Here is a 23705-nt window from a genome sequence, read left to right on the forward strand (position 1 = left end):
CTGACTCCGCCTCCTTCACACCAGCCAAGGCCGGCCTCCCGGCGCGCGCGACTCAAGCGCCAGCCGGAAGTGCGCTGCGGAAGCCGCAGGGCGGGGCCAGACCGTGGCTCAGGCCACGCCCCCCGACGCTCACTGGCTGCCTCCCTCCCCTCTGACGCAATTCCGGTGCGCTGGTTGTTGTGGCGCTCTTGACGGTCGCGTGGCCGTGACGCAGCGGCGGGAGCGGGAGTGGGAATCAATGGTTCTCTGCCCTGGTGAGGCCTGGCGACTGGGCTGGCGTACAGGTCAGACCCCAGCGTCCCTGCCCGCGCCGCTGTTCCCCTCCACCCCGGCCTCACCTCCAAACTCCCCCTTTAGTGTGCGAGGCCCTGGGCGGCAGCCGCTCCCAGACCTACAAGGGGACCCCGAGAACGCGCGCAAGGCCGCGTACATCCACTATGTACTGCCCGCATGCATATTTTGTTCTTCGGATTTTTCACGTTCTGCGGTCCCCTGAAGGTTAAGGACTACTGAATTAGAAGAAAAACGCCGAGCTCCTGCGGCCCGGCCTAATGGCCACCGGGGCAGCACAGGCGGGCTTGGGAGGGCAGAGCATGCTTACTCCGTGTTGAGCAACCCGTTTAAAGTGCAGGTTCTGAGCTTCAGGGTTAAGAGGCTACCTGTCATTTTGCCCTGTCTGACCTCCCACTCCCTGTCTCTTTCAGAATGTGAAGTGAAGTCGGGGCGAGGTGTTTTCTCACACGTTGGTGGCCCGGAGTTGAGAAGGGGTCGGCATGGCCAGCATCACCCAGCTCTTCGATGACCTGTGTGAGGCCCTCCTGCCTGCTGCCAAGACTCACCTGGGCCAGCGCAATGTGAACCGGAAGAGGGCAAAGCAGAGCCTCAAGAGGGTGGCCTACAATGCTCTTTTCACAAATCTTTTTCAAGATGAGATGCATCAGCTGCAGCCTGACCTGTCAAAACTCCCAGTGAGAAACAAAATCCTAATGTTGTCCTTTGACTTAAGAGTTGGTGGCCTGGGCCCCGAGGCAGACCGTTTGGAGGAGCTTGTGGAGGAGCTTGAAACAGCCCCTTGCTGTCCGCTTGTGGAGGTGGGGTCTGTTTTGGATCTCCTGGTTCAGCTGGCAGGGAGTGGTCCCCCTCAAGTACTGCAAAGAAAACGGGACTACTTTCTTAACAGCAAGCATGTTGGGAGAAACATTCCATATGGTGGGTATGACTGCTATGACCTGAGTGTGTTTGAGATGGACATTCAGTCTTTGATCTCCAGAGAGGAATCTTTGTGTCACAGCATGATCCAGGAAACACTTCAGGTTATGGAGGCTGCCCCAGGCACTGGCCTGCCCACTGTTGGGCTCTTTTCATTTGGTGACCCTTGCAGTGACAGATTTGAGAGAGACACCCGGGTCTCACTCTTTGGTGCCCTTGTGCACAGCCGCACTTACGACATGGATGTCCGACTGGACCTGCCCCCGGTGCCAGACAGTGCAGACCTCTCTGGACTGGCCATTAAGGTAGAGTGTTTGTTTTCCTGCTTTTATCTCTCTGGGGATTTGGAAAATGCCTTCTTTGGTTTTTCTTTTATCTTGGTAAAAGCATGGCTCAAGTCTAGGTCACCTGATGGCTGAGCTGTCTTGAGGAAGGGATGCTGGAGTGGGCTCTCTGGTGCCACCCTCCTGAGCAGGGAGGGTACTGCCCATCTACAGGCCATGGCAACATGCTGCTTTTCATCTTTTACCTAATAGAGCATGTTATTAAGTCATTTCTGTCCTCTAGAGTGCCTGTTTAAATTTAAGTTAATTGAAATGAAATAAAAAACTCAGTTTCTTTTCTTTTTTTTTTTTTTTTGAGACAGACACTCGCTTTCTTGCCTAGGCTAGAGTGAGTGCCGTGGTGTCAGCCTAGCTCACAGCAACCTCAAACTCCTGGGCTCAAGCAATCCTCCTGCCTCAGCCTCCCGAGTAGCTGGGACTACAGGCACAAGCCACCATGCCCGGCTGATTTTTATATTATATATATTAGTTGGTCAATTAATTTCTTTTTATTTTTATGGTAGAGACGGGGTCTCGCTCAGGCTGGTTTTGAACTCCTGACCTTGAGCAATCCGCCCGCCTCGGCCTCCCAGAGTGCTAGGATTACAGGCGTGAGCCACCTCGCCCGGCCTCTTTTTTTTTTTTGTGACAGAATCTTACTCTGTTGCCCGAGCTAGAGTGCCGTGGTGTCTGCCTAGCTCACAGCAACCTCCTCAAACTCCTAGGCTCAAGCGATCCTACTGCCTCAGCCTCCCAAGTAGTTGGGACTATATGCGTGCACCACCACACTCAGCTAAATTTTTTTCCTATTTTTGTTCATCTAATTTATTTTTTATTTTTAGTAGAGACGGGGTCTCGCTCTTGTTCAGGCTAGTCTCGAACTCCTGACCTCAAGCAATACCTCCTGCCTCAGCCTCCCAGAGTGCTAGGATTACAGGCATGAGCCACCACGCCTGGTCAAAAATTCAGTTCCTTAGTTGCTCAAGTCACACATGGCAAAAATATTTGTTCATGTTGTACATGCATTTTGACTGACTTTTCCCACCTATAATATGGGGATTTTTTCTTATGTTATGATGTAAGTCATTATTGACTTTTGTGCTTTATAAATATCGCTAAAAGTGTTACTTTTAGTCATTCGTTACTATGAGATATTCAGGTTATTTCCAGATGTAAATGGTGCTACCATAGACATCTTGGTGTATATTAATTTTTTTGTATGTGGTATGACTTTTTATGCTGAGTTCCCCAAAATGGAATTTCCAGGTCAGAGGCATTCCCTAAAACTTTCATCGTAATTTATATTGAGGCATGTGTGAGGAATTGGACATTGAAAGTTTTAATAAATCATTTTCTTTAATTCTGTAAATGGTTTGTTGGAGGAAAACATTGTACAGCACACACGTGCTGGGTCTTTGCCTTGGTGAGCAAACAGGAGTGCAAGTGAAGCCCCTGTGACGAGTCGTGGGGGCAGAGGAGCGGGTGGTGATGTGTCTTCCGTGTGCTCTGCAGGTTCCTCAGAGTGTGGACCAGTGGGAGGACGAAGGGTTCCAGTCAGCTTCCAATTTGACGCCGGATTCCCAGTCTGAACCCAGCATGACCCCAGACCTGGACCTGTGGGAAGCCGCGCTGACTTACGAGCCCAGCAAGCGGAGGTGCTGGGAGCGAGTTGGATGGTGCGTGGGCCTTTCTCTGCCTTCACCTGCACCACCCCCACCCTGCGTGAGCATGGCCCTGGCATGTGGAGGGCAGTGCGTGCTCAGTGAGCCCAGGCAGCTCGGATGGGGTTAGGAATCTGGATGTTTCAGCCAGACTGGTGTACAGAATTGTCTGAGTCCCGCCAGTGAAGAGAGATGCACAGGGAAACGACTTCCAGCCTTTAAGGAAGTTCCTGCATTGCCTTAATCTCAGCAGGGTGGTCAGTAGGCAGCTGAGTTAAGTCCTTACTACCAGGGCTCCCAGGTAGCCGAGGGCTGCCTAACAGGCTGTGTGGTCAGTGCAGGAAGAAATGCCATCTGGGCACAGGGTGCTGACGAAGGAGCCTTTTCTTTTCCACCTCTGGAAGAGTTGGGAGTAGCACTCTGGCTGGTGAGAGATTTTGGCTGTAGCATCCTTTGCCTGACTGGTGCTAGTAGCTTGCTCCCTGGATGGAGTGGCCACTCATTCCCTGGGCTCATCTGGGTCCAGAGGTCTCTGCACTCAGGACCTCCCAGAGTCTTTGATGTGCTGGTATCTCTCAAAAACTCCCAGAACTGGAGTTGAAGACAAACATTGCCCTATTGTTGGGTCATGGAACCCCCCCCTTTCACTTCCAATCCACTGGTGATACCTGGTTTGGGGAGCACTCAGTTAAAGAATCAGGACGGGCAGGGAGCTGAGTGCCCCCTCATGCTGCCCCCAGAGCCTGCAGCGTCCCCTGGAGAGGAGCACATGTCCAGTGGGCTTTCCTGGATGTTGTCATCTACCCCCAAGTGGGTCCCTCCAGGGATGCCTGGCTCCCTGCTTTCCAGCACAAAGATGTGGGCAGTTGTCTTGCTTTTCTTCCCTGTAACATGCTGCCAGGGCCTCAGTCCTGTCTTTGCATGTACAAAGCAAATATGATGGTCCTGCTCTCTGCTAACCCCTCACATGTTTAAAAACTGGCCCTACAAGTTACTGCTTTTTTCTGTAAATATTTGCTAGTGGTATTTCACTGGTTAGCTTACACTTTTCTAGGTTTAGTTTTACAGGTCATTGTTTAGGAGACATGATGACTCGTCAGTTCACCATACTTGTCATCTGTTCTTAGTGCACTTAATCCTCTTCCTGTGCTCTGAAAGGACAGAGCTGAGCACAGAGCTCCAGCATTGAGGAGCACCCTGGCAGTGCTTCCTACACGGAGGACTACAGCTGACATTCCTGAGACGTTGGTGTGTGCCCAGCAGTGTGCTTAGCTCAGCCGGGGCAGCTTCCGCAGGCACCCTTCCCCAGGGCCTCACAGAGCAAAGATGCTGTGGTCCTCCTTGTGACGGCAGCTATCACGGGACCTGTACAGGGTCATGTGGTGGCTGGGCCCGAGTTCACCTATCCCATGCCTCTCCACTGCCCATTTGGTTGTAAACCTGACCTATGACCCCTGACATTGCAGACGAGTCAGGCTGAGGCATTGTTGCCTGGGTTAGAGTGCAGTGGCGTCAGCCTAGCTCACAGCAACCTCCAACTCCTGGGCTCAAGCAATTCTCCTGCCTCAGCCTCCCGAGTAGCTGGGACTACAGGCATGTGCCACACCAGGCCGGGCTAATTTTTTCTATTTTTAGTAGAGACAGTGTCTTACTGTTGCTCAGGCTGGTCTCGAACTCCTGAGTTCAAACTATCCGCCCGCCTCGGCCTCCCAAAGTGCTAGGATTATAGGCGTGAGCCACTGCGCCAGGCCTTTCATAGGCATTTATTGTTTTTGAATCACTCTCTTCCTTCTATTCCAGCTTGATTCTAAATGTTCCTTCTAAGAGCGCACACACCGGGTGCCGGGGCGTGGTCACTGCATCTGCTGATGGCTGTCTTCTGTCTCCCTCACAGCCCCCCTGGCCACAGAGAGGAGCCCTACCTCACAGAGGCGGGAAGGGACGCCTTTGACAGGTTCTGCAGGCTGCGCCAAGGGGAGCTGCAGCTGCTCAGCGGGGGCCTCCTGCAGGCCCCGCAGCCCGTGCTGGTGAAGGAGTGCGAGCTGGTGAAGGATGCGCTGAACGTCCTGATCGGGGTTGTGTCCGCCACGTTTTCCCTCTGCCAGGTGAGAAGCGCTCTCTTCTGGCCGCGGGACCCGCCCTCCGCCAGTCCTTGCGTGGGGCAGAATGAGGCAGTCATCCCATTTCCGTTCTCAAAAGTGTTAATTTATTAATGTCCTTTTAAAAACTGAACCAGAGTAAGATGCTTATCGCTCTCAGTGAAACAACAGGAAACACACGTCCTTTTCCAGTCCCATCTTGGAAAAGTGCTGAGGTGCCTTCCGGGCCTTCTCAGTGCTCCCGAGCAGTGGGGGTGCCTTCAGGAGCACCTGCCTCGAGGAAGAGTGTCACTCTTTGGGGACTCTGCCACTTTTCTTCTCACAGACGTCTCCTGGCCAGCATGCTGGGGCTCCTGGGTTCTGGGCGGGAGCTGTGCCTCATCCAGCCCTCTTGCTGGGCGCTTGAGGAGCAAATGAGTATGTTTAGAAAAATGAAGTCCTGTTGTGCAGTGTTTTTCTTCCTTATAAGTGCTCATCCTCTTTCTGTATCTCAAGTGTTCTTTTGTGGTGGCTTCTCAGACTTTTTTCTTTTGTTGCCTGTGCTTGTGGTGCCATATGCAATAAATCATTGCCAAAGTTCAAGATCATGAAGATTTCCTCTATTTTATTGTTTTTTACTTTTTATTTTTTCCGAAACAGGGTCTTGTTCTGCTGCCCAGGCTGGAGTGTAGTGGCGTCTCATAACCCACTAACTTTGGATTCCTGGGTTAAGATTTGCTCTTATGTTTCTTTTTGAGAGTTTTCTACTTTGAGCTCTTAAAGTGTGCCATTTTAAGTTGATTTTTTTTCATGGTATAAGTCAAGAGTCTAACTTAATTCTCGTGCATGTGGACATCCAGTTGTCTAGCACCATTTGTTGAAAAGACTGTCCTTTCTCCATTGAATGGTCTCGGCACCCTTGGTGAAAATCAGCTGGCCACATCTGTGTGAGGGTTTATTTCTGGACTCTATTCTATTTAATCGGTCTATGTGTTTATTCTTACACCAGTACCACCCTGTTTAATGACTATAGCTTTGTTTCGAACTCCTGACCTTGAGCAATCTGCCCACCTCGGCCTCCCAGAGTGCTAGGATTGCAAGTGTGAGCCACCGCGCCCAGCCATGACTATAGCTTTGTAATAAGCTTTGAACTGGGGAAGTGTGAGTCCTCCATCTTTGTTCTTCCTTTTCAAGATTGTTTTGGCTATTTGGGGTCCCTTGAGATTCCATATGAGTTTTAGGATAGGTTTTTCTATTTCTGCAAAAGACTGTTGTTGGTATTTCAATAGGGATTGCATTGACTCTGTAGATCCCTTTGAATAGTGTTATCTTTCTAATATTAAGTCTTCTGATTCATGAACATGAGATATCTTTCTATTTATTTATTTATTTATTTATTTATTTATTTATTTATTTGAGACAGAGTCTCACTCTGTTACCTGGCTTAGAGTGCCATGGTGTCAGCCTACCTCACAGCAACCTCAAACTCCTGGGCTCAAGCGGTCCTCCTGTCTCAGCCTCCCGAGTAGCTGGGACTATAGGCATGTACCACCATGCCCAGCTAATTTTTTTTTTTTTAATATATATATATATATTTTAGTTGTCCAGCTAATTTCTTTCTATTTTTTTAATAGAGATGGGGGTCTCTATTAACGAGACCAGCCCACCTAGTCTCGAACTCTTGAGCTCAAATGATCCGCCCACCTCGGCCTCCCAGAGTGCTAGGATTATCTTTCATTTATTTAGATGTTCAATTTCTTTCAGCAGGTGTTAACTTATTTATTCTGATTTTCTGACTGAAACTATCAGCACTGTTTTATAGTTTTCATGTATAAATTTTTTGCCTCTTTGGTTAAATTTATTCCTAAGTATTTTATTCTTTTGTTACTATTATAAATATAATTGTTTTCTTAATTTTCTTTTCAGATTTTTGATTGCTAACATATAGAAATACAGCTGATTTTTCTGTGTTGATTTTGTGGCCTGCAGATTTGCTGAACTTTTTAGTTCTGAAAATTTTTTAAAGGAGTCTTTAGGGTTTTTTATATATAAGATTATATCATTTGAAAACAGGTAATTTTCCTTCTTCCTTTTTAATTTGGATAGCTTTATTTCTTTTTCTTCTCTAATTGCTCTGGCTAGGATTTCTGGTACTATATTGAACAGATGTGGCAAAAACAGGTATTGTCTTGTTTCAGATCTTAAGGAAAATACTTTCAGTCTTTCTCTGTTTAATATGATGTTCGTTGAGTGTTTTTCATATATAGCCTTTATTGTGTTAGGGAAGTTCCCTTATATTCCTAATTTATTGAGTATTTTCTCAGGAAAGGGTATTGAATTTTGTTAAATGCTTTTTCTGCATCAGTTGGGATGATCATGTGGGGTTTTTTTGTTTCATTTTATTAATGTGGTATATTACATTTCTTTTTTTATGTTGCATTCCTAGAATAAAACTCACTTGGTTTTGTGTTTTAATTTAGAATATTTAAGATGGAGAGCACCCCTTCAATGCTTAGGAGAGACACAAGATGGAAATAAGATTTTACAGGTCTTAGGGGCGGGAGCACACATGGCACAGCTAGAGGCTGCATCCACACAGGGTCAGGGAACTTGTGATGGGAGAGAGGGACCCACGAGCCAAACTCTTATTGGGGTCTAGGGCATTATCCAAACAAGGTTTCCGCAGGGAGTTTTGACTGGCTGGTTTCTTTTTTTTTCTTTTTTCCTTTTTTCTTTTGTTCTTTTAGACCATCCCTGGAATGGTATGAATGGTGGGTTTACAGCAAGCGGGCGGGAGGCCCAGGAGGTCATGCTCTGCCCGAGAGGTGGTCACTTGGCACGTTGGCATAGTCCACTGGGGTGTGGGCTCAGTGGGGCCAGCCAGGCGGGCTGTGTGTAGCTGTCCCACAGGTCAGCGGTCACCAGGAGGCAGAAATCTGAATTGGCCACATAGAGGGACTGACTGGGAGGGGAGTCAGGAGTGACGCAGCCGGCATACTCAAGGGTGCCGAGGAAATGGAAGGTGATAAGAATTCACTACATCGTGGTATATAACCCTTTCAATACTCTGGTGGATTTTGTGTTTTAGTATTTTGTTGAGAATTTTTGCATCTATATTCATAAGAAATATTGGCCTGTAGTTTTCTTTCCTCGTAGTGCCTTTGTCTTGAGTTGGTATCTGGGTAATGCTGGCCCCACAGAATGAGTTAGGACGTGCTCCCTCTTCAGTTTTGGAGTCCGAGAAGGGCCAGCTTTGCTGGGAACTTTTTTTTGTTTTTTGTGTTTCTCAAACTGTGATCAAGTACATATAACATAAAATTTACTGTCTTCACCTTTTGGGGGTTTGATTACTGGTTCAGTCTTGTTGTTGTAGGTCTATTTAGATTTTCTATTTCTGTCCCAGTTGATTGGCTACTTTGTATATTTCTAGGAATTGGTCCGCTTCACTTAGATTATCTAATTTGTTGGCATACAGTTGTATTTTCTTATAGTGCTTTTCATTTCTTTTCTTTTTTTGAGACAGAGTCTCCTCTGTTACCCAGACTAGAGTTCTGTGGCATCAGCCTAGCTCACAGCAACCTCAAACTCCTGGGCTCAAGGGATGCTCCTGCCTTAGCCTCCCAAGTAGCTGGGACTACAGGCATGTGCCACCATGCCCAGCTAAGTTTTTCTATCTATTTTTAGTTGTCCAACTAATTTCTTTTTATTTTTAGTAGAAACGGAGTCTCGCTCTTGCTCAGGCTGGTCTTGAACTCCTGACCTCCAAGCAGTCCTCTCGCCTCGGCCTACCAGAGTGCTAGGATTACAGGCGTGAGCCACCGCACCTGGCCAGTGCTTTTCATTTCTATAAAATCGTTAGTAATATTCCCAGTGTCATTTCTGATTTTAGTCATTTGAATCTTCTCTCTTTTTCACAGTCATCTTTTTTCTTAATCATTCTAGCTGAAGATTTGCCAGTTTTGTTGATCTTTTCAAAGAGCCAACTTGTGGTTTAGTTGATTCTATTTTCTGCTCTCTGTTTATGTCTGCTCTGCTCTCTATCGTTTCTTTCCTTCTGCTCTCTTGGTGACGTTTCCTCAGGATGCACGGCGTGGTCCCGGTGTGACAGCTGCGCTCTGTGTGAGCGGAGGCACGTCCTGCTGTGACGTCCCCTCTGGTGCTTCTGTCACCGTGTTGCGTGTGAGGGCGTCCAGGACTCTCCGTGCCCTGCGGTCGCGGGCGGTGTTGTGGACGGCATGCTGTCACGACTCGGTGCACAGCTTCCATTGTTTCCTCTGGGCACATCCCAGGAGTTGAACTGTCAGACTCACTGGCAGGTGCTTTTAAAGCTCCCGATGCAGGACGGGTGTCCGTGTGCACCCGTTACGTGGAAGGCCTTGTTTCTCTGCACCTTCTTCCACAGTTGGCATTTTATTTTATTTTTATTTATTTATTTAAAAAAAAATTTTTTTTATTTCAGCATATATGGGGGTACAAATGTTAAGGTTATGTATATTGCCCTTGTCCCCCTCCCCCCTCGAGTCAGAGCTTAAAGCGTGACCATCCCCCAGATGTCGCACATCTCACTCATTATGTTTGTATATACCCATCCCCTTCTCCCCCCTCCCACCCGCCCGACACCGATAAATGTCATTCCTATATGTCCACTTAGGTGTTGATCCATTAATACCAATTTGCTGGTGAGTACACGTGGTGCTGGTTTTTCCATTCTTGAGATACTTAGTAGAATGGGTTCCAGCTCTATCCAGGAAAATACAAGAGGTGCTAGGTCATCATTGTTTCTTAAAGCTGAATAGTACTCCATGGTGTACACGTACCACATTTTATTAATCCACTCTCATGAATTGATGGGCACTTGGGTTGTTTTTTTGTTTTTTGTTTTTTTTGAGACAGAGTCTCACTTTGTTGCCCAGGCTACAGTGAGTGCCGTGGCGTCAGCCTAGCTCACAGCAACCTCAAACTCCTGGGCTCAAGCGATCCTGCTGCCTCAGCCTCCCGAGTAGCTGGGACTACAGGCATGCACCACCATGCCCGGCTAATTTTTTTGTATATATATTAGTTGGCCAATTAATTTGTTTCTATTTATAGTAGAGACGGGGTCTCGCTCTTGCTCAGGTTGGTTTCGAACTCCTGAACTCAAACGATCCGCCCACCTCGGCCTCCCAGAGAGCTAGGATTATAGGCTTGAGCCACCGCGCCCGGCCGGCACTTGGGTTGTTTCCACAGCTTCGCAATTGTGAATTGTGCTGCTATAAACATTCGAGTGCAGGTGTCTTTTTCATAAAGTGACTTTTGATCTTTTGGGTAGATGCACAGTTGGCATTTTAAACATGTATTTTTCAGTGTGGTCAGGGAAAAATTATGCCTTGTTTTGGTTTGTAGTTTTTTGTTACTAGGGGTGGGATAGTTTTGAGTATGCCTTTTGGGTGTTTTTGCTTTCTGCTTTTAGAACTTCCTGTTTGTGTGTCTGGCTCTGGGTGTCCGGTCTGGGGGGCGCTGAGTAGTTTGGTGGTTGAGGTCCGGCTGCCTGGCCCCTGTGACCTCTCCTCTGCCCCTGCCCAGCCGGCCCAGGCCTTCGTGGTGAAGCGCGGCGTCCACGTGTCGGGAGCGTCTCCCGAGAGCGTCGGCAGCCTTCTCTCGGAGGTGGCCGAATACGGGACCCACTACACACGCCTGAGTCACTTCTCCCTGCAGCCCGTCCTGGACTCCTCATACAACAAGGGCCTCGTGTTCCAGGTACGGCCCTCAGCCTCACGCTGCCCCACACCGTCACGAGAGCCGCGTGCACTTCCTGGGAAAGAGGGTCAGAGACCCTACTCCAGGACCACCGAGTCCAAACCTTTTGTTTCCATGGTAACACCTAAAACCCGGGGGTAGTTGCTCTTCAGGAATGGGGTGACCGGTGCTGATGTTTGACCTCACCCGTCATTCTGCTGGACACCTGGGACAGATGTGTTTGGGTCAAGGGATGGGGAGGCAGGTGTGGCCAGCATTTGGCGGCCTGAGTGGAGGACCCGCTGACGTAGGGTGAGCGAGACAGGTACAGACGGTGAGGAAGCAGGAGCCGCCCGCGCCCCAGGGCCCCAGTGCACTGTGAGGCTGGCGTGGCAGGGCGCCCGTGTCTGACTTGCTGGACTTGTGGGTGCTGGGGTTTCCGAGCCCAGTCTGGCTCCAGGAATTACTGTTGTTGACAGACTTGCGGCTGGCTCACGTGCTGGTTGGTTCCACAGGAGGGCAGGTGCGGCCTGAGTGGGAGAGGACAGGTGTGCAGACAAGCAGGGCGTTTTGGGAGAACTGAGAGGGCGTCAGGAAGATGGGCAGAGGACCCAGGGCCCAGGAGGAGCTGGGCCGCGTGGGCCCCTTCGTGCGTTGGTGCCACTGCGGGGCTGCTGGGTGGCAGGTGGGGTTTAGGTTCTAGGCAGTGCTGGCTGGGGAGGCAGGTATGGCCCCAGCCGCAGGCGGACGACCTTCCAGGCATAAGAGCAGCAAGTGTGGAGGCCCCGGGTGCTGCAAGGTGGAGGATGGGTCAGAGTAGGCACCCAGGCCAGGGCCAGGGGCAGAGAGGAGAAGCCAAGGAAGGCAAGACTGTGGTTCTTGGTTGTCTGGCATGTGTAGCCAGGCATGTGTAGCCAGGCCAGGCCACATGACTCCTGGGTGTTCCTGTCCTGGCATGGCCCAAGGAGCCCCACTGCTGCGGTGTAGCCCGGGACCCTTGGTGCCGCCCAGACCCCTGTGGTCCGAGCAGCTGAGCGCCGGTGTTCAGAGCCCAGACACCCTTTCCCAGCATCACCCCACAGCCCCGCACGAGTTGCAGTGACAGGCTTTGCAGTGGGCCCGTGGCTTCCCGTGAGGGGTCCTTGCTTCTTGCCTGGCTGGGTGGCCGGACTTAACCACAGGTGCCCACTGCTTGGGAGATGGAGCCCCTTCCCAGCACCGGGGCACCTTCAGGCCCTGGGCCCATGGCCTTGTCCCTGTGCTCGGCCGCTCTCCTCCCGGTCCCTTGCCCACAGGCCTTCACCAGCGGCCTGAGGAGGTACCTGCAGTACTACCGGGCCTGCGTTCTCTCAACACCGCCCACCTTGAGCCTCCTCACCATCGGCTTTCTCTTCAAGAAACTGGGCCGGCAGCTCAGGTGAGCCTAGGGGCTTGCTGGGCTGTGGAGGGTCAGCCCTGCTCCCAAGCAGGTGACAGGACACCCCTGGCCTGGCTGAGCCCACCAGGTGCTGGATGCTGTGGGTGTCTGCCGTCGGCCCCCTGCGGCCATCCCTGCCCCGGCCCGGGGGCTCCTGCCTGGGCAGCACTGGGGGTTGGTGAACCACCAGGCAGTGTTGGCCAGTGCCGTCAGAAGGGAGAGGGGCTGGGGGCCGGGATGTGGCAGGAGCTATGTGAGGTGGGGCCTCCACACACAGGGGACTTGAGGGCTGAGAGTGCCTGATGCAGTGGGGATGGGGAGCTAGGGGCCTGGAGTGGGGGTGTGTGGTGCTGCTGTGTGGAGCTCAGATCGGCTGCAGGGGAGAGGGGCCGCAAGGGGCCTGGCCACCCAGGCCAGAGTAGGTGGTGACCTGGGCCAAGCAGTGGGGGGCTGAGGTGGAGCCCAGGGATGGGGCAGGGGAGTCCCAGATGTGAGAGGGCTTGAGTCCTGGCTGGAGCCTGAGAGCAGGTGAGGACCTGGCAGGTAGCTCAAATCTGGGTTCTGGGATGCAAGTGGTTTTTAAAGCCTGGGTGGGTGGGTGGGCGGGTCCGTCACTTGGGAGAGAAGGAAGATGCACAGAGAGTTTGCTCACCTGGTGTGTCTGGTCCTGGCCTGGGGACCTAGAGCCCCATCACTTGGTCTGATCCAGCCTCTGGGTCTAGGTACCTGGCTGAGCTCTGTGGCGTGGGCACTGTGCTCCCAGGAGCCAGCGGAGGAGGGCCCAGGGCTGCGTTCCCCACGGTGAGTTGTGCCTCCTGTTGAGGGTGGTGGCCTGGCCAGCTCCAGGAAGTGGGGCCGGCTGGGCGTGGCTCCCCTGGGGCTGCTACTGGGGGGGGAGAGGGGGCTGCCCCTCCCACTCTGGCTGTGCTGAGCCTGCCTGCCCTTGCCGTCTGCAGGGAGTAAAGCTGCTGTCCTACCTATACCAGGAGGCGCTGGATAACTGCAGCAACGAGCACTACCCTGTGCTGCTGTCCCTGCTGAAGACCAGCTGCGAGCCCTACACGCGGTGGGCACAGGCCTGGGCTCCCCAGATGGGTGGGGCAGGGCTGCACTTGGGCCAGGCAGGTGTCTGGGAGCATCCTCTTGCCAGACACCTGCCGAGTGCAGGAGCGCACACTGAGAGGAAGGTGGCTAGGTGGGCTCTGGCTGCAGGTGTCCTGGGCAGGAGGCCGTGTGCTCCTCTGCTCACCATGCTCACCTCACTGCTGGCCACGCCCACCTCACTCGTTTGTTCCCATGGTCCACAGGTTCATTCACGACTGGGTGTACAGTGGGGTCTTCAGAGACGTTTACGGCGAGTTCATGATCCAGGTGAACCATGAATACCTGGGCTTCAGAGGTAAGTGCTGGGCAGAACCTCCACACCTGTGGGCCTGGGGTCGGGACTGTCATGATACAGGCCACTCATTTTTTCCCTGTTACCTGTAGATAAGTTTTACTGGACCCACGGCTATGTGCTCATTTCCAAAGAAGTGGAGGACTGCGTACCTGTGTTCCTGAAGCACATTGCCTACGACGTGTACGTCTGTGGCAAGACCATCAACCTGCTGAAGCTGTGCTGCCCCCGGGTGAGGAGGGTCCCGTCACCCGCGGGCACGGCTGGCGAGGGCCCTGTGCTTGGCGGGGGGGCTCTGGGGGGCCCAGGCTGGATGCAGCGGCCGTGCCTGGACCTTGTGCTGTCTGCCCCGGCTCTGCCAGGGCTCACTGCAGGCTGTCCCTCCTGGCAGCATTACCTCTGCTGGTCTGACACCCCCGTGCCTCGCATCTCAGTGATCTTCTCCCTCGAGGAGCTGAAGGAGGTTGAGAGGGACTGCGCCGTCTACGTGGGGCGGATGGAGAGGGTGGCTCGCCACAGCTCCATTAGCAAGGAGGAGAAGGTGCGTGGCCCCAAGGTCTCGGGGGCCTTCTCTGTATCTCCCCTTGCCCCCTGGGAACCCAGGCTGCCTGGGAGGGGCACTGGGTGTGCAACGTGCAAGGTGGGGAGTCTCCCTTCTGGCGTGTTCCATCCAGGCCATGGCTGACGGGTGAGTGCTGAGGGGGGTGGGTGCTGAGGGGGAGCCAGGTGCTCAGGACAGGGGCTCTGTCCTCTCCGGTGCCTCGGTGGCCTGGCCTAAGCCCCAGGCTCTGCTGGCGTGGGCAGCTCCAGGGGCGTTCCAGGGTCAGGGCCCGGGGGTCCACACCCACGTGGCCTCTGCAGGCTCCCCTCCTGCTCAGAGGTGTGGGTGGGATGGGGCTGCAAGAATCCTGTGTGCTGGGGGACCGTTGGTGGGGCCAGTGCTGTTCCCAGGACACTCTTTGTGGTCTGGTGTCTGGCGGGCAGCAGGGAGTCCTGGGCAGAGGCAGACCCACGAGTCCGAGTGGGGAAGCCCCTCTCTGAGACCCCCGGTCTCCCTCCAGGGTAGGCACACTCAGCCTGGGGCCTGAGCCCCAGACGTCTCTCTGAGCCCATCAGCCCCAGCTTGTCACTGCTTAGAACGGAGGGCATCTCCGTGTCCCTGCCTCATGCCATCCTCACAGCTGCACATCCCGCCTGCCGACACTGGTTCCGTGCAGGGGTGGGTGTGACAATAGTGGGTGTCACGAGCATCTGTCCCCTTTCCCAGGCCATCCTAGGTGAGGGGACAGAGGATCAGGACACGTTGTGTACCAGTTTTCTTTCTCAGGAACTACGTATGGAAATTGCGAAGCAAGAGTTAATTGTCCATGCCCGGGAAGCAGCGTCCAGGGTGCTGAGTGCGCTGAGCGGTGAGCACGGCCCGTGTCCTCCCCTTGGCGGTCTGGGGGCCCCTGTGGGGGCTCCTCGTGACTGTGCACCTCTCCCCGTCCCCAACGCAGACCGGCAGATGTCGGAGCAGATGGCCTTGGACGCCCGGAAGCGGGAGCAGTTTCAGAGGCTGAAGGAGCAGTTCCTGAAGGACCAGGAGGTGGGTGGGCGCCGCCCCCGCGGGTTCCGGGCTCGTGGAGCGGGGACTTAACAAACCCACCGTGTGTGTCTGTGTGTGTGTGGTGCAGCGGCGCCGGGCGGCCAGGCAGGAGGAGCTGGATGACGACTTCAGCTACGCCCGCGAGCTCCGAGACAGGGAGAGGAGACTGAGGGCCCTGGAGGAGGAGCTGGAGAGGAAGGCAAGGTAGGCGGTGGGGGTGAGCGTTTAACCACAGTGTTTAACCTTCATGGCAGCGACTTGACGTTTTTATTTTGAAAAACGTCAAGGGTACACGAAGGTAGAAAGACTCACGTGCAGAGCCCAGGGACCCCCTCCCCGGGTCAGTGCTTCTGGCCATCTGTCTGTACTCTGGGACCGTCTTCTCACGGTTGGCTTTGTCATCCGTGCGGGAGCCCAGGCGAGGTCCACACGCTGTGCTGATGTCCTGGCGTTTGCCCGGCAGAGTACTCGGAAGTCTGTCTCCTGGAGGTGGCGCCAGCTTGCCCTATGCCTATGGGAGCAGAGCCGGAGCCTTGAGGGGGCTGTTCGGTGTCTTAGAGAAGGCCCATCGGGGGAGGGGTGGCCGTCCTGCTTAGCCTCGAGGGGTGACCTGCTGCCCCGACACCTTGGCTGCTGCTTGTGGAGCTGCTTGAGGGGTGTGCATGCAGGAGGCATGTGTGCGCCGATGCTTGTGTACGTGCACACACGGCAGGTAGGGGGATGGGGGGCCGTGCACGTGAGCAGGAGGAGACACGGCACAGAGACCGTGTTCTTTGCCTGCGGCAGCCAAATTGGAAATGTCCAGTTTAGATTTTAGTCCAGTTGCCTTTGGAGAGAAGCTCAGTCTCTGGGAGTGACAGGCAAGGCAGGCTTTGAATTCAAGCAAGTAAAATGTTTGCATTGGTTTTCCTTCATGTACTTTTTTTTGGATACAGAGTCTCACTCTGTTGCCTGGGCTAGAGTGCCGTGGCGTCAGCCTAGCTCACAGCAACCTCAAACCCCTGGGCTCAAGCAATCCTCCTGCCTCAGCCTCCCGAGTAGATGGGACTGCAGGCATGCGCCACCATGCCCGGCTAATTTTTTCTATATATTTTTAGTTGGCTAATTAATTTCTTTCTATTTTTAGTAGAGACGGCGTCTCACTCTTGCTCAGACTGGTCTTGAACTCCTGACCTTGAGCAATCTGCCCGACTCAGCCTCCCAGAGTGCTAGGATTACAGGCCTGAGCCACCACGCCCAGCCTGCTTCATGTACTTTTATGCGTTAGTCTCGGTCCCCAGGGTTCGCACCTGCAGAATGGGAAGCTGGATGCGCCACCAAGGCGAGGCGTGGCTTCCCGAGGGCTCTGCCCACCGCCTCGCCCAGGCTGTGTGGGCTCACATTCTGGTGCTCGTTAACCTGACGTGGGCTCGGGTCTCCCAGTCTGGTGGGTGGGGGGAGCCAGGTGCTGCCCCTGCAGCTGCTGTGAGGGCCCAGAGGGAACGGCCGTGTCAGGGGCCTGGGGAGGTGCCAGCAGGGGCCTCTGTGGACATGCCAGCCCAAGGGCACCGTTGGTGACGTGTCCTCGCTGGGCTGCAGGCAGGCGCTGGTCGACCACTACAGCAAGCTGTCTGCGGACGCGGCTCGGCGGGAGCAGAGGGCGCTGTGGAGAATCCAGAGGCACCGGCTGGAAAGCGAGCGTCTGCGTTTCCTCTTAGAAGATCAGAAACGCATTCAGGTATCGCAGCGGCTTTAGAAGGAAGCTTTTCCCCTGGCTCTGGGGGTCTCTGAACCCCTGAAATTGCACAGAGCCGTATGTGCCTGTGCAGGGCCAGTTGGCAGTTCTCATCAGCCGCAGGAGGGCACTGTGCTGCCCCCTTTGTCACGTGCGGCTGCACGGGTACAGGTGAGGGGCTCGCAGGTGCCAAGCGCCTCCACAGCCCAGGCTGGCTGAGCCCATCAGAAGCCTCTACCTGCTTGGTGCACGTGGCCGTCGCGGGCAGCGGGGCTGTGGCTGCTGTGTGGGGCTGTGCTGCACTGGGCAGCAGCCCTGCCGGTCACCCCTCAGCTGCTGTCCCTGTCCTGCTGGCTTGAATCCAGGGCATGCTGAAGGACGCGTCAGAGGTTCCCAAGCCCCAGGAGCCACCGGCCATCCTCCCGAGTGCTCACTCCCAGGTGAGGGGCCGGGGCGGGACCAAGGTGCCTGAGCTCCAAATGTGGTGTTCTGGGCCTGGCCACGTCCCCATAGTCCTTGGAGCTTGGTGAGTGTCAGCCACGGTCATAGAGTTGAACTTGGGGTTAGGTAGCCAGAGGGAAACTGAGGTCAGACAGGGTCCAACGGGACTGTGTTTCAGGCCGTGTCTCCAAGTCCTGAGCACCCAGATGGAGGCCAGGGCTGCGACTCCAGGCTCAGAGAGCAGCACTTGGCGGCCCAGGACTACCACAGCCAGCCGAGCGTGCCGACGCCACAGCTCCTGGAGGCTGCAGCCGTGGGCGCTGGTGGCACAGGCTCCCAGCAGGTGGCGGGGGCTGAGCAGCCGGTGCAGACTGGCGAGGTCCCACTCCTGGAGGAAGTGCTGCAGACCATCAGCTCAGACCTGCCCTCTGCGGCTCTCGGGGAGACGCCTGTGGCAGCCAGCACTCAGCCCTCCGGGCCGCAGGAGTACGACTTCAGCACCATCCTGAGGCCAGCTGTGGCCACTGCACCTGCACCAGGGCCCTTCCTGGCTGAAGAGGGCTGTGCGTGCAGCTCAGAGCAGCAGGTGTGGGGGGACACCTGCATGCAGCTGGATGCACGTGTCCCTGACACACAGGTGGCTCTGCCTCAGCCACAGCCACCCAGCCACGTCAGTCCTGAGGGGAGTAGCTGGCCCACAGAGCAGCTCCTCGGGCACCTGTCTGGGGCTGCTGTTCCCACAGAAGGCTGCGCTCCTGGAACAGCTCCCTCCCGGCCACAGTGGAACATCCACGGACACGCGTCAGACGCCAGCATCAGGGTTGGGGAGAACGTGTCAGACGTGGCTCCCACTCGGCCACGGTGGAACGTCCACGGACACGCGTCAGACGCCAACATCAGGGTTGGGGAGAACGTGTCAGACGTGGCTTCCACTCGGCCACGGTGGAACGTCCACGGACACGCGTCAGACGCCAGCATCAGGGCTGGGGAGAACGTGTCAGACGTGGCTCCCACTCGGCCACGGTGGAACGTCCACGGACACGCGTCAGACGCCAACATCAGGGTTGGGGAGAACGTGTCAGACGTGGCTCCCACTCGGCCACGGTGGAACGTCCATGGACATGTGTCAGACGCCAACATCAGGGTTGGGGAGAACGTGTCAGACGTGGCTCCCACTCGGCCACGGTGGAACGTCCATGGACACGCATCAGACGCCAGCATCAGGGTTGGGGAGAACGTGTCAGACGTGGCTCCCACTCGGCCACGGTGGAACGTCCACGGACACGCGTCAGACGCCAACATCAGAGTTGGGGAGAACGTGTCAGACGTGGCTCCCACTCGGCCACGGTGGAATGTCCATGGACATGCGTCAGACGCCAACATCAGGGTTGGGGAGAACGTGTCAGACGTGGCTCCCACTCGGCCACGGTGGAACATCCACAGACATGCGTCAGACGCCAGCATCAGGGTTGGGGAGAACGTGTCAGACGTGGCTCCCACTCGGCCACGGTGGAACATCCACGGACACGCGTCAGACGCCAACATCAGAGTTGGGGAGAACGTGTCAGACGTGGCTCCCTCCCAGCCACGGTGGAACATCCACGGACACGCGTCAGATGCCAACATCAGAGTTGGGGAGAATGTGTCAGACGTGGCTCCCACTCAGCCAAGGTGGAACATCCATGGACACGCGTCAGACGCCAACATCAGGGTTGGGGAGAACGTGTCAGACGTGGCTCCCTCCCAGCCACGGTGGAATGTCCATGGACACGTCTCTCAGTCCCACATGATGCTGGGGCCACTGTCACCAGAAGCTGAGCCTAACGTACCCACGCCCCACGGGAGCCCCCCTGGCCAGCTGTCCCAGGCAGGCCTCCACCTGGAGGTGCAGAGCCCTACCCTGGAACGTGGTTCCCAGTCTCCTGTAGAAGTGGTGCCGTCCGTGTGCTCCTCCGGCTTGGGCATCGAGGAAGAGACCAGCCTCCAGACCTCGACCTCTGCCGTGGCCAGGCCCGATGCTCTGGGAGACGGCGTCCCTGAGGAGCCAGGTGGAGTGGGGCAGCCCATGGTCAGAAGTGGGGCTTTGGGGCCACGGAGCCCATAGAGTCCTGGTGGGAAGAGGAGGCAGCAGCTCATGAGGCTGCCCTCAGGGCTCCTTTGTCGGTCAGCCAGGACCTGAGCTGCCGTCCTGGGGCCATAGGCGGCATGGCCTGAGCCAGGGCCAGCCTACTGTCCCTCAGCAGGCCCTTGGCCCTGACGCCCTCCCTTCCTTTTTGTCCGCCCAGGCCCAGGGAGGAGCGGAGGTGCTGAGGACACGTCTCCACGTCGGCCTCTGGGCCCACAGGTCAGGGCGGGCGCTTCCCAGGGCCCGGGCCTGGGGGCGCAGTGAGGGCTCGTCTCTCTCGGCCCCACGTGCCGTTTGCCTCTCTCAGCACGGGGGAGGGGCCCAGTGGGCAGCACGCTGGGTGGGAGGCAGTTCTTTGAGGCTGGTCTCTTCCTAGGAAGACACGGCTGTCCCGAGCAGGCCGGGCTCTGGCAGTGAGGCGGGGGAGGCGGAGGCGGAGGCAGAGGCAGAGGCCCGGCGCTGGGGCCGGGAGCAGGCCTACCTGGCAGGCCTGGCCAGGCAGTACCCACTGGAGCAGTACCCGGACAGCTATGAGTGCATGTGTGAGTGGACAGCTGCGGAGGGCGGGGGCGGCACCCTGGGCCAGCACGTGCCACTGCGCACACTGACAGTTCCCCCCTCCCCCAGCGGAGCCTCCCGCTGCCCACCTGCTACACCACGTGCTTCCTCGGGCCTTCGCCTTCCCCGTGGACCCCCAGGTCCAGTCTGCTGCCGATGAGACTGCCGTGCAGCTGAGCGAGCTGCTGACGCTGCCCGTGCTCATGAAGCGCTCCCTCACGGCCCCGCTGGCTGCCCAGTGAGTGCTGCCCGCCCCCACCCACCCCCTGCCTGTCCCCTGCCCACTCTCTGCCCGCCCCCTGCCCACGCCCACTCCCTGCCTGGCCCCTGCCTACTCTCTGCCCGCCCCCACCCACCCCCTGCCTGCCCCCTGCCCACTCTCTGCCCGCCCCCTGCCTCTGCTCACCTTCTGCCCACCCCCTGCCCACCCCCTGCCTACCCCCTGCCCACCCATGTCCGCTCCCTGCCCACTCCCTGCCCATTCCCTGCCTCTGCTCACCTTCTGCCCGCCCCCTTCCCACCCCCTGCCTATCCCTGCCCTCTGCCTACCCCCTGCCTACCCCCTCCCCACCCCCTGCCCAGTCCCTGCCCACCCCATGTCCGCTCCCTGCCCACCCCCTGTCCACCCCCTGCCCGCTCCCTGCCTCTGCCCACCCCCTGTCCACCCCCTACCTGCTCCCTGCCTCTGCTCACCTTCTGCCCACCCCCTGCCCCCTGTCCACCCCCTGCCCACCCCCTGCCTGTCCCTGCCCTCTGCCCACCCCCTGGCCAGTCCCTGCCCACCCTCTGCCTGTCCCTGCCCTCTGCCTACCCCCTGCCCACCCCGTCCACCCCCTGCCCGCTCCCCGCCTCTGCTCACCTTCTGCGCATTCCCTGCCTGTCCCTGCCCTCTGCCCACCCCCTGCCTCTGCTCACCTTCTGCCCACTCCCTGCCCACCCCCTGCCTGTACCTGCCCTCTGCCTACCCCTTGCCCACCCCCTGCCCGCTCCCTGCCTCTGTTCACCTTCTGCCCGCTCCCTGCTTCTGCTCACCTTCTGCCCACCCCCTGGTCAGTCCCTGCTCACCTCATGTCTGCTCCCTGCCCACCCCCTGTCCACCCCCTGCCCGCTCCCTGCCTCTGCTCACCTTCTGCCCACTCCCTGCCCACCCCCTGCCTGTACCTGCCCTCTGCCTACCCCTTGCCCACCCCCTGCCCGCTCCCTGCCTCTGTTCACCTTCTGCCCGCTCCCTGCTTCTGCTCACCTTCTGCCCACCCCCTGGTCAGTCCCTGCTCACCTCATGTCTGCTCCCTGCCCACCCCCTGTCCACCCCCTGCCCGCTCCCTGCCTCTGCTCACCTTCTGCCCACTCCCTGCCCACCCCCTGCCTGTACCTGCCCTCTGCCTACCCCTTGCCCACCCCCTGCCCGCTCCCTGCCTCTGTTCACCTTCTGCCCGCTCCCTGCTTCTGCTCACCTTCTGCCCACCCCCTGGTCAGTCCCTGCTCACCTCATGTCTGCTCCCTGCCCACCCCCTGTCCACCCCCTGCCCGCTCCCTGCCTCTGCTCACCTTCTGCCCACCCCCTGCCCACCCCCTGCCTGTACCTGCCCTCTGCCTACCCCTTGCCCACCCCCTGCCCGCTCCCTGCCTCTGCTCACCTTCTGCCCGCTCCCTGCCTCTGCTCACCTTCTGCCCACCCCCTGGTCAGTCCCTGCCCACCCCCTGCCTCTGCTCACCTTCTGCCCACCCCCTGGTCAGTCCCTGCCCACCCCCTGCCTCTGCTCACCTTCTGCCCACCCCCTGGTCAGTCCCTGCTCACCTCATGTCTGCTCCCTGCCCACCCCCTGCCCACTCCCTGCTTCTGCTCACCTTCTGCCCACCCCTTGCCTGTCCCTGCCCTCTGTCCACCCCTGACCCTGGGCTCCCCCGCAGCATCTCCTTGGTGAACAAGGCCGCAGTCGACTACTTCTTTGTGGAGCTGCACCTCGAGGCTCACTGCGAGGCCCTGCGGCACTTCCTGCTGATGGAGGACGGCGAGTTTGCTCAGTCCCTCAGCGACCTGCTCTTCGAGAAGGTGATCCCAGGTCCCCTGGTGCAGGGTGGGTGGTGCTGGCTGCAGAGGGGAGGTTCCCTGGGAGGGGAGGCCTGTCCCCGCCCTCCAGGCACAGCGTGGGGCACTGGGTCCTGTGGACTGGCATGGGACTGTCCTGGCGTGGGACTGTCTGGATGCCTGTCTTTCCCCTCAGCTCGGGGCGGGCCAGACGCCGGGGGAGCTGCTCAACCCACTGGTCCTCAACTCCGTCCTGAGCAAGGCGCTGCAGTACAGCCTGCATGGCGACACCCCGCACGCCGCCAACCTCTCCTTCGCCCTCAAGTACCTGCCGGAGGTGTTTGCGCCTAACGCCCCGGACGTGTTGAGCTGCCTGGAGCTCAGGTACAAGGTCAGCAGCGGCTCTCACATGTGGACGGGGGGGGGGGGGGGGGGAGGGCACGGGGGACCTGGCCCTGAGGCTGCGTGCTGAGCGGGGCTTCCTGAGCAGGTCGACTGGCCCCTCAACATGGTCATCACCGAGAGCTGCCTGGGCAAGTACAGCGGCATCTTCTCCTTCCTGCTGCAGCTGAAGCTCATGATGTGGACGCTCAAGGACGTCTGCTTCCACCTCAAGCGCACAGGTAAGGCTGCTCGGCGGGACCTGTCCCGGCCCGGGGCTGCCACTCACCCTCTGCCCTGCCCCCCGCAGCCCTGGTGAGCCACATGGCCAGCTCCGTGCAGTTCCGCCAGCTGCAGCTGTTCAAGCACGAGATGCAGCACTTCGTCAAGGTCATCCAGGGCTACATCGCCAACCAGATCCTGCACGTCACCTGGTGCGAGTTCAGGGCCCGGCTGGCCGCGGTGCGAGACCTCGAGGACATCCAGCGCGCTCACGCCGAGTACCTGCACAAGGCCGTCTTCAGGTGAGGCCAGGGGCGCTGGGGGCCGCGTCCCCACCCCAACCCGGGCGCAGCCCACACAGTAGCGCTCGTCCCGGCAGGGGCCTGCTGACGGAGAAGGCGGCGCCGGTCATGAACATCATCCACAGCGTCTTCAGCCTCGTGCTCAAGTTCCGCAGCCAGCTCATGGCCCAGGCCTGGGGCCCCGCCGGCGGCCCTCGGGGCGCTGAGCACCCCAACTTCGCCCTCATGCAGCAGTCCTACAGCACTTTCAAGTACTACTCCCACTTCCTGTTCAAAGGTGAGCCCCCGGCCAGGTGGGGCTGGGGTCAGCCCGGGGTCAGCGCGTGCAGGGTCCTGAGCCACGGGAAGAGGTCCGAGCTGCTCGCTGTCCCCCAGTGGTGACCAAGCTGGTGAACCGCGGCTACCAGCCCCACCTGGAGGACTTCCTGCTGCGCATCAACTTCAACAACTACTACCAGGACACCTGAGGCTGCTCCGCGGGGACGCGAGGAATAAAGGTGCCCTCAGCCCGTCACTGCCTCTTCTCTCCGCGGCTGGGGACAGGGC

The 23705-nt window shown here is 57.2% G+C and overlaps 1 protein-coding gene across 2 annotated transcripts; it reads left to right on the forward strand.

Annotated features, from left to right (window-relative positions):
• The first annotated feature begins 187 nt into the window (after window positions 1-187).
• On the forward strand, window positions 188-23670 carry TUBGCP6 (tubulin gamma complex component 6). Of its 2 annotated transcripts, none has more exons than XM_076006890.1 (26): window positions 188-284; window positions 705-1514; window positions 3045-3208; window positions 5088-5298; window positions 10834-11007; window positions 12282-12403; window positions 13126-13204; window positions 13360-13469; window positions 13711-13802; window positions 13892-14031; window positions 14191-14340; window positions 15127-15208; window positions 15299-15387; window positions 15476-15591; window positions 16966-17104; window positions 17467-17541; window positions 17721-19590; window positions 19828-19886; window positions 20044-20209; window positions 20295-20463; window positions 22137-22278; window positions 22451-22645; window positions 22745-22877; window positions 22946-23159; window positions 23237-23436; window positions 23535-23670. In XM_076006890.1, the coding sequence occupies exons 2-26, from the start codon at window positions 774-776 to the stop codon at window positions 23624-23626; spliced, it is 5724 nt and encodes a 1907-aa protein (XP_075863005.1). In that variant the 5' UTR covers window positions 188-284; window positions 705-773; the 3' UTR covers window positions 23627-23670. The 2 variants fall into 2 exon arrangements, with proteins under 2 accessions (XP_075863005.1, XP_075863006.1); XM_076006891.1 differs by having other exon boundaries at window positions 188-254.
• Window positions 23671-23705: the final 35 nt, after the last annotated feature.

The sequence above is a fragment of the Microcebus murinus genome, chromosome 10 (assembly GCF_040939455.1).
Source record: "Microcebus murinus isolate Inina chromosome 10, M.murinus_Inina_mat1.0, whole genome shotgun sequence".
Classification (NCBI taxonomy): Eukaryota; Metazoa; Chordata; class Mammalia; order Primates; family Cheirogaleidae; genus Microcebus; species Microcebus murinus.